At 45.5% G+C, this 8730-nt stretch overlaps 1 protein-coding gene and 1 non-coding gene across 2 annotated transcripts; one reads left to right on the top strand and one right to left on the bottom strand.

The window, feature by feature from the left end:
- Positions 1-1273: 1273 nt before the first annotated feature.
- Positions 1274-2633, bottom strand: LOC123456036 (F-box only protein 5-like). Its single transcript, XM_045138558.1, is given in 2 exon segments — positions 1274-2074; positions 2076-2633. Coding segments are annotated over 2 exon segments (1200 nt in total). The 5' UTR covers positions 2547-2633; the 3' UTR covers positions 1274-1345.
- Positions 2634-5786: 3153 nt separating this feature from the next.
- On the top strand, positions 5787-5893 carry LOC123458162. Its single transcript, XR_006635460.1, has one exon. It is a non-coding gene; the product is annotated as a U6 spliceosomal RNA (small nuclear RNA).
- The last annotated feature ends 2837 nt before the right edge of the window (positions 5894-8730 follow it).

Genomic DNA, 8730 nt, shown 5'->3' with positions numbered 1-8730 from the left:
ACAGATAATAAACCATATTTCCCTCCTCTCCCGCATTTTCCCCTTCACTTCTCCGCTCTCCATCATATCCCCTCCCTCTTTCCATTAGTCTTTTTTTTTTTAATTAATTATTTATTTATTTGAGAGCGACAGACACAGAGAGAAAGACAGAGGGAGAGAGAGAGAATGGGCGCGCCAGGGCTTCCAGCCTCTGCAAACAAACTCCAGACAAGTGCGCCCCCTTGTGCATCTGGCTAACGTGGGACCTGGGGAACTGAGCCTTGAACCGGGGTCCTTAGGCATCACAGGCAAGCGCTTAACCGCTAAACCATCTCTCCAGCCCTAGTCTTTCTTTTATTTGATGTCATTGTCCTTTTCTCCTATTATGAGAGTCTTGTAAAGGTACTGCTAAGCACTGTGAGGTCATGGATATCAAGGCCAATTTCTGTCTGGACAGTTACATTGTAAGGAGTGGTACCCTTCCTTTGGCTTTTACATTTTTTTAAAATTTTTATTTATTTATTTAAGAGAGAGAGATACAGAAATAGGAGGTAGAGAGAGAGAGAGAGAGTGGGTGTACCAGGGCCTCTAGCCACTGCAACGGAACTCTAGCTGAGTGCACCCCCTTGTGCATCTGGCTAACATGGGTCCTGGGGAGTTGAACCTGGGTCCTTTGGCTTTGCAGGCAAGCGCCTTAACCACTAAACAATCTCTCCAGCCCTATAATTAAAAAAAAAAAATTTTTTTTCAAACTTGTAACAATTTTATTCATAACAAAATTTATTTACATGCATATATTTTCTTTGGCACATAAAAATAGAGAAATATTTACATGTATAAAAATATTAAAACAGACTTCAGAAAATAAGGAAGACAGCAAGATCTTACAAAGGATAGTTTTTAGGGTAACATTGAAAAAAAAGGTTCAAGTAAGGTGACAGAGAAGACAAAAACATTTAAATTAACAGACTTAAAGTTGATATCACATAAAATTTGGTAAAGCCTGCATAGAATGCTAAGATGGTCCATGGCAATTGTGTTCACACCTTTAGCTAAAATTACATGGTCTTCTTTTCCATAAAATCCAATTAATTTTATTTTACCCTCTTTTCTCCTGAAGTAGTTAAGTAGCTAGGTTTCCTTTTCTCATAAGGTATTTAAGTAGTTTTGAATTTACACTGAGAATTTTGGATTTTTAAACATCAAACCGCAAGTTATTTAAAGAGGTTGTACCCTCTGGTTCACTTGGGGGGAAGAACCCCCAATGCTACATAAAATCAATAACCATAATACAGTCATTTTTAAGTTAAAACTCAACATTTCCTAACTAGCCTTCATGATCCTCCAGGAGTAATTTAGTACATGGTCACAATCTTTGTAAATTCTTTTTGCTTCTTCTAGTTCCCGGCAAGGGGCCCGCTTTACAACTGGTTTTTAGGAGCTTGCCGTTCGCACAGTCTTTGGTGCTGTGATAGGCACAGAGACACCGTGTACAGTAATCAAACCCACAGCCTTCCCTTTTGCAGACGGCACGATGTAAATAGCTATCATACTTTGCAGGTGAATTACAGCGAATACAGGATTTGAGGCTCTCATTGTTTTTCAATGTCTTGGCAACCTCAAAGAATTCATTATGCCGACTGTGAGTAGAATTTTTCGGATCCCTCTGATTGGATGACTTGGCCAGAGCATCTTTTCTGGGGGGAGCCCAGGCTGTTGACTTCTGGACAGAAGCTAATGCAGTTCTGATCATAGCATACTCTCTGGTTGAAGCATGAAGTGAAATCTTACTGCTTTCAAAGACTCTTCTTTGTATGGCTTTACTGTACAGCTGGAAGGCGCTCTTATCATCTTCTAGAATCTTCTTCCAGACTCTGCTCACTTTAGACAAATTGATTAAGTCCATATCACTGAGCCGCGTCAAAATATTTGCTAAGAGATGCCTGAACCCTCTTCGAAAGAGCTCGCTAAGGATGTCCAGATGTTCGAGGCCCATCTTCCTGCCAATTAGGTTCTGGAGTCTAAAATTTCCACTGGACATCACTTCCTTCAGCATTTCCCGATCTACTTTAGGATTTCTCTTGGCATTCTTTTTTTAACGTAGAACAAACCACCTTCTCAAAATGAAGAGCCGGTAGCAAGTGTTTGTTGGGATACTGGGGAGTACTCTGTGGCCGCGGCAGGCAAGACCGTGGGCGGCTTCGGAAACCCTCGTCCGGGACGGGGCTGCCTGCTTCGTGGTCACTGAGGCCACTCTGGAGCGTAAACGAGGCACAGCCACTGTCCTCGTGCAGTCTGCTGACCTCCAGTTCGCTTTCATTCAAACCACCGGGAGTTTGCTGCACACACTGGTTTTCCTTGTTACTCAAAGAGTGGCTTTGGGTCTCAAGTTCTACCATGGGAGGGCTCAGGCTTGGAGATCCGAGGCACCTCTCGTGACATTTAAAGCAATCCTTACATGCACCTTCTGAACACGCCGGGGAATGAGAGCCTTGCCTCCCACTGTCCTCAGATTTGGCCACTTTCAGTTCGGTACGAACAGGATTACAGTTAAAATCACACTTCATTTTAACAGAAAGAATAGAGCGTTCTTCTTTACAACAGTCGCGGAGGCGTGGGTGCTCGGAGGTTGTCAGCGGGCAGGAGCTGCAGGAGCTGCGGGAGACGCCGCTGCGGGCGGGTCGGCTCATGCCCGGGGGACGTGAGGTCCACCACCGCAAGGACAGGTGCGGCGGCAGCGGTGGCGGCGGAAATTACCAGCCCAAAAAAATTTTTTTTGAGGGAGGGTCTCACTACTCTAGCCCAGGCTGACATAGGATTTACTATGTAGTCATAGGGTGGCATTGAACTCTTGGCAATCCTCCTACCTCTGCCTCTCCCCAGTGCTGGCATTAAAGGTGTGTGCCACCAAGCCTGGCTTTACATTCTTTCTGATACCTCTTCTGCAATGGAGCCTGAGCCTTGGAGGATGTGACAGAGATGCTTCAGTGCTGGACACTGGGACACTCTGCTGTCACTGCTGAGCACTGTGTTGCCTTTTGGGTCATCCCAGTGGTCACCACCATCTGAAAAGGGAAGCTTCTCTAACCAAAAGTGAGAGCAGCATTAATATATGAGTATGAACATTAAGTGTAGTGATTTCAAGGCAGTTTGGTGAGAATAATATATGCATTTAGCCAGAGAAGAGCAGGCTTTATACCTCTAAGGCTCATGACCTCCCCTGCCATAGGCTTTGGATTAGGTTTTCAGTACCAGGTATGTATTCCCTGCCATAAAGTGGGTCTCCCGTCCAATTTGCGAGCAGTTGGTTTCCCCCAGAGCAGACATGCCACTATTGCGCCCGTTTGGTCATTTGGCCTGTCTGTCCAAACTTGACACTTCCAGTGTCCACTGTTTTCACTGCTGGTGATTTCTGTCTCCCATAGGGTATTGCAGCTTTTTCCAGCTTTCACTTGGCTGGTTTATAGGGAGAAGGTTTCAAGCTCAGCACCAGCTTGATTTTTCAGTGACCTTGCTGCCCACGCATGTGAAGTCTTCAGCTATAGGGTCTTCCCATCTGTTACTCATGGGAAACCAAGGGCCTTAGCAATAGTTTGTAATGTTTTGGAGGCAGCAGGGACCTCCCTGCAGGCCCCCCCTTTTTTTCTTTTGGTTTTTTGAGGTAGGGTCTCACTCTAGTCCAGGTTGACCTGGAATTCACTATGTAGTCTCAGGGTGGCTTGAACTTATGGCGATCCACTTACCTCTACCTCCAAGTGCTGGGATTAAAGGCATGTGCCACCACGCCCAGTGCCCTGCAGCCCTTTAAAAATTTTTAAAAATATATTTTTTTTATTGATTTTTAAGCAGAGAAAGAGATTGGACATGCCAAGGCCTCCAGCCACTGCAAATTAACTTCAGACACATGTGCCACCTTATGCATCTGACTTATGTGGGCACTGGGGAAGCGAACCTGGGTCCTCAGACTTTGCAGGGTTAGGGTTAGGACCTTAACCACTGAGCCATCTCTCCAGCCCTATTTTTACTTCTTTTTTTTCTCAATTTTTATTAACATTTTCCATGATTATTAAAAATACCCCATGGTAATACCCTCCATTACCCCCCCCCACTTTTTCCCTTTTGAAATTCCATTCTCCATCATATCCCCTCCCCACCTCAATCAGTCTCTCTTTTATTTTGATGTCATGATCTTTTCCTCCTCTTATGATGGTCTTGTGTAGGTAATGTCAGGCACTGTGGGGTCATGGATACCCAGTCCATTTTATGTCTGGAGGGAGCACTTTGTAAGGAGTCCTACCCTTCCTTTGGCTCTTACATTCTTCCCGCTATTTTTACTTCTTAATCACAAAAATAATGCAGACTTTTTTCTTATTCTTTTTTTTTTTTTCTGAAGATAGGCCAGGGTGATCAGACGGTGTCTGTGGAGAACTGGAACAGATATTGGAGTAGTCAGCTTTTTGTTGCTGTGACAGAATGACCCCCACCACCCCATAAGTCTCCCCTAGTCTGTAAGGGAAGTGGTTTCTGGCATGCCTGGCCAGAGCCCTTCTCTGGCTTTTCCCTAATAAAGCCTCTCTCACACATTGAGCTGAGTTTTCCCTCTCATTTCTTTCCTGCTTTTTGCCTAACAGTAGGCATGTAGGTTTTTGTTTTCATGCATACTAGGGATTGAATTTAGGTCCTCATGCTTGCTCAACAAGTGATCTTACCCACTGAGCCATCTCTTCAGTACCCACCTATACATTTAAAAAAAATTATTTTATTTTTTGGCTCTTTTGAGATAGGGTCTCGCTCTAGCCCAGGCTGTTCTGGAATTCACTATGTAATCTCAGGATGGCCTCAAACTCATGGTGATCCTCCTACCTCTGCCTCTCAAGTGCTGGGATTAAAGGTGTGTGCCACCATGCCTGGATTAAAGATTTTATTTTTATTTATTTATTAGAGACAGAGAAAGGGGGAGAGAGATTTTATTTTTATTTATTTATTAGAGACAGAGAGAGGGGGAGAAACAGAGAGAGGCATGCCAGGGCCTCTAGCCACTGCAAACAAACCCCAGATTCATCTGCCACCATGTGCATCTGACTTACGTGGGACCTGGGGAATCGAACCTGGGTCCTTAGGCTTCACAGGCATGTGTATTAACCGCTAAGCCATCTCTCCAGTGCTCACTTTTTTAAAATGGTTTTTGAGACAGGGCTTCACAATGTTGCCCAGGCTGGCCTGAACCCCCAAGCTCAGTTTATCGTCTTGTCTCAATCTTACAGTGCCTGAGACGACGGGAGTGCCAGTGAGCTTGGCACAACTGTGATTTGTTTAAAAAACAAAAATTGGTTGAGCTGGAGAGATGGATCAGTAGTTAAAAGTACTTGCTTGTAAAGCCTGTCAACTTGGGGTTTGATTCCCCAGGACCCACGTAAAGCCAGATGCAAAGTGGTTCATGTGTCTGGAGTCCATTGGCAGTTAGAAGGTCCTAGTGCATATATAAATACAAAATATATAAATAAATATACATATATATATCTTTTAAAAAAAATTGCTGGCCACGGTGGCACACACCTTTAATCCCAGCACTCGGGAGGCAGAGGTAGGAGGATCGCTGTTGAGTTTGAGGCCAGCCTGAGATTACATAGTGAATTCCAGGTCAGCCTGGGCTAGAGTGAGACCCTACCTCGAAAATACAACAACAACAAAAAAATGGTCAAATGGGGAAAATAAAACCAGACAGTAAAGTAGTGGAAAGTTACATAATTGGTCTTCAGGCTGTCATGCTTTGTCTTCCAAGGTGCCATTCGAAAATGACTGGAAACGTGCTCGCTTCGGCAGCACATATACTAAAATTGGAACGATACAGAAAAGATTAGCATGGCCCCTGCGCAAGGATGACACGCAAATTCGTGAAGCGTTCCATATTAGAAAAAAATGGTTGGAAATAAACTAAGAATTGATTATTTGCCTTGATTTCAGTCCCTAGTGAAGTTTGAGTGTGTGTGTGTGTGTGTGTGTGTGTGTGTGTGTGTGTGTGAACTGAAGCTCATGGGTGGAACTGGGACTTATTCAAGATCACCTCTCTGGCCCCCCACACCTTGGGCTCAGGTCCCCTCCTCAGGAAAATGACAGATTTCATCCTTGATAAGGGCCCCTCCTGGCTCCACCACCTTCACGCCCTAGGTGTGGCTGATGGCATGCTAATTCCCCACTGGCACCTCTCCAGGTGGCTTCACAAGTACCTGACAGCTGACCACTTCCTCCAGCCACTCAGCCAAGGCTTCAAACACCAGGAGAAACTTAATAGGACCCCAAGAGCCTTTCATCCCACCTTTCATCTGAACCTTTTAAAGTGAGTGAAAGTTCCAACCACCAAAGGCCCCAGGAAGGAGAAGATGAGGGGAAGGAGGCCCCAGGCAGGTATGACTTCCCCATTTCCCAGATGGCAAAAGTGAGCCTCTGAGTCGGGCATGGTGGCGCACGCCTTGAATCCCGGCACTCAGGAGGCAGAGGCAGGAGGATTGCCTTGAGTTCGAGGCCACCCTGAGACTCCATAGTGAATTCCAGGTCAGCCTGGGCTACAGCAATACCCTACCTCAAAAAAAAAGAAAAAGAAAAAGCGAGCCTCTGGAAGCCCCTGCCTTTGCCACATGCCAGAGAGCTGAAAACTTTTGGCTGGGTCCTCTAGTTCCTTTTCTTTAGTTTTTTAAAAGAAATTATTTATTTAGAAGAGAGAAAGAGAGAGAGATAAGAGAGAGAGAGAATGGGTGTGACAGGGCCTCTAGCCACTGCAAACAAACTCCAGACGCATGTGCCACCTTGTGCATGTGGCTTATGTGGAAACTGGGGAAATCAAACCTGGGTCCTTAGGTTTCACAGGCAATCACCTTAACGGTTAAGCTATCTCTCCAGCCCACTCTAGTTCCTTTTGAAATAGATCAGCTGAAAGATATACACTTGCAGGGACTTAAAAGGAGCCCCCCATCGTGCCTTTGGTGTGGGGGGGGGAGATGGTGAACTAGGCTGTCGTCGTTGGATGGAGTCCCTCGGCACCATCTGTACTTGCAGCGTACTGCGTGGATGTTTTGACTTCTGTCTCTGCACCCTCACAAGTTTAAGGCCCTGGTTTCTCATGCAATACAGCCTCAGCATCCACCTCTGGGGTTGTCCTGAGTTCCCACGAGCCTGGAGTGCCTGCCCACTAGGAGCTTTGGGACCAGATGGCAGCCAAGCCCAGCACACCTGAAAAAACACTGACTTTGTAATGTACCGTGGGTGAGATGTGCCAGACGGGAACGTTGTGTGGGTGCCTGGCTGGAGTTCTACCAGGTGGAGGGCAGGGTAGATGGAGAGACTTTGGGCAGAGCCAAAGTGAATGTGAATTGCCTCTCCAAGACCCCTCAGTCTGCAGCCTCCACATCAGCACCTGCTCTTACATCCAAAGGGCCAAAAGAACACCATGCCAGCCAGGCGTGGTGGCGCACACCTTTAATCCCAGCACTCGGGAGGCAGAGGTAGGAGAATCGCCATGAGTTCAAGGCCACCCTGAGACTACAGAGTTAATTCCAGGTCAGCCTGGACCAGAGTGAGACCCTACCTCGAAAAAAAAAAAAAAGTATGTAAGTGACGTAGTGACTTGTAAAGGCACCCATCATAATTCAACCCTTCTCTCAGGTGGGCATACAGACAGATGGTGGACTGTGAGCTCAGAAGTTTCTTTCAGTTAACTGATCAAAGGTACTGAGAACTGACTGCAGATGCTATAGTGCCCTAGGCACACATGATGCCTTTAATATGGTTTGCTATGGGGCTAAGGGTACAGCTCATTGAGGCCCAGTGATCAGTCTCCAGTGATCTGGGAAAGTAGCTCAGTTAACAGAATTCTTAGCATGCAGTAAGCCCTCGGTTTGATTTCCCAGCACCCCATAAAACCAGGATGAACACTTATAATTCCAATACTTGGGAGTTGGAGGCAAGAGGATCAGAAGTCCAAAGGCATCCTTGGGCTAGATAGCAAGTTTAAGTGCAGCCTTAAAGACACTGTCTAAAGGAAAAAATTAGATTGGCTGGTCGATGTCCTCAACACTGAATAAATGCAATGATTATGTTTAAAGCCAAACAAGGACTGTGAATGTAATTCAGTTGGTATATGCTTGCCTAGCATGTGTGATCTCTAGCACACCATAAACCCAACAAGTTTGAAGCCAGGCTGGGATATATAAGACCCTATCTTTTTTAAAATTAATTTCTTTTTTATTAACAACTTCCATGATTGTAAGCAACATCCCATGGTAGTACCCTCCCCCCCCCACTTTACCCTTTGAAACTCCACTCTCTATCATATCCCCTCCCCCTCTCAATCAGTCTCTCTTTTATTTTGATGTCATCATCTTTTCCTCCTATTATAATGATCTTGGGTAGGTAGTGTCAGACACTGCAAGGTCATGGATATCCAGGCCGTTTTGCGTCTGAAGGAGCATGTTGTAAGGAGTCCTACCCTTCCTTTGGCTCTTACATTCTTTCCACCACCTCTTCCGCAATGGACCCTGAGCCTTGGAAGGTGTGATAGTGATATTGCAGTGCTGAGCACTCCTCTGTCCCTTCTTCCCAGCACCATGATGTCTTCTGAGTCATCCCAAGGTCACCGTGATCTGAAAAGAGAAGATTTTCTACCAAAAGTGAGAGTAGCATTAATATATGGGTATGAACATTAAGAGAAGTGCTTACTAGGCAGTTTGATGAGCATAGTATATACATTTAGCCAGA

This window comes from Jaculus jaculus, chromosome 1, assembly GCF_020740685.1.
Source record: "Jaculus jaculus isolate mJacJac1 chromosome 1, mJacJac1.mat.Y.cur, whole genome shotgun sequence".
Classification (NCBI taxonomy): domain Eukaryota; kingdom Metazoa; phylum Chordata; class Mammalia; order Rodentia; family Dipodidae; genus Jaculus; species Jaculus jaculus.
The sequence above is the reverse complement of the archived record's forward strand: the minus strand, read 5'-3'. Positions and strand labels throughout refer to the sequence as shown.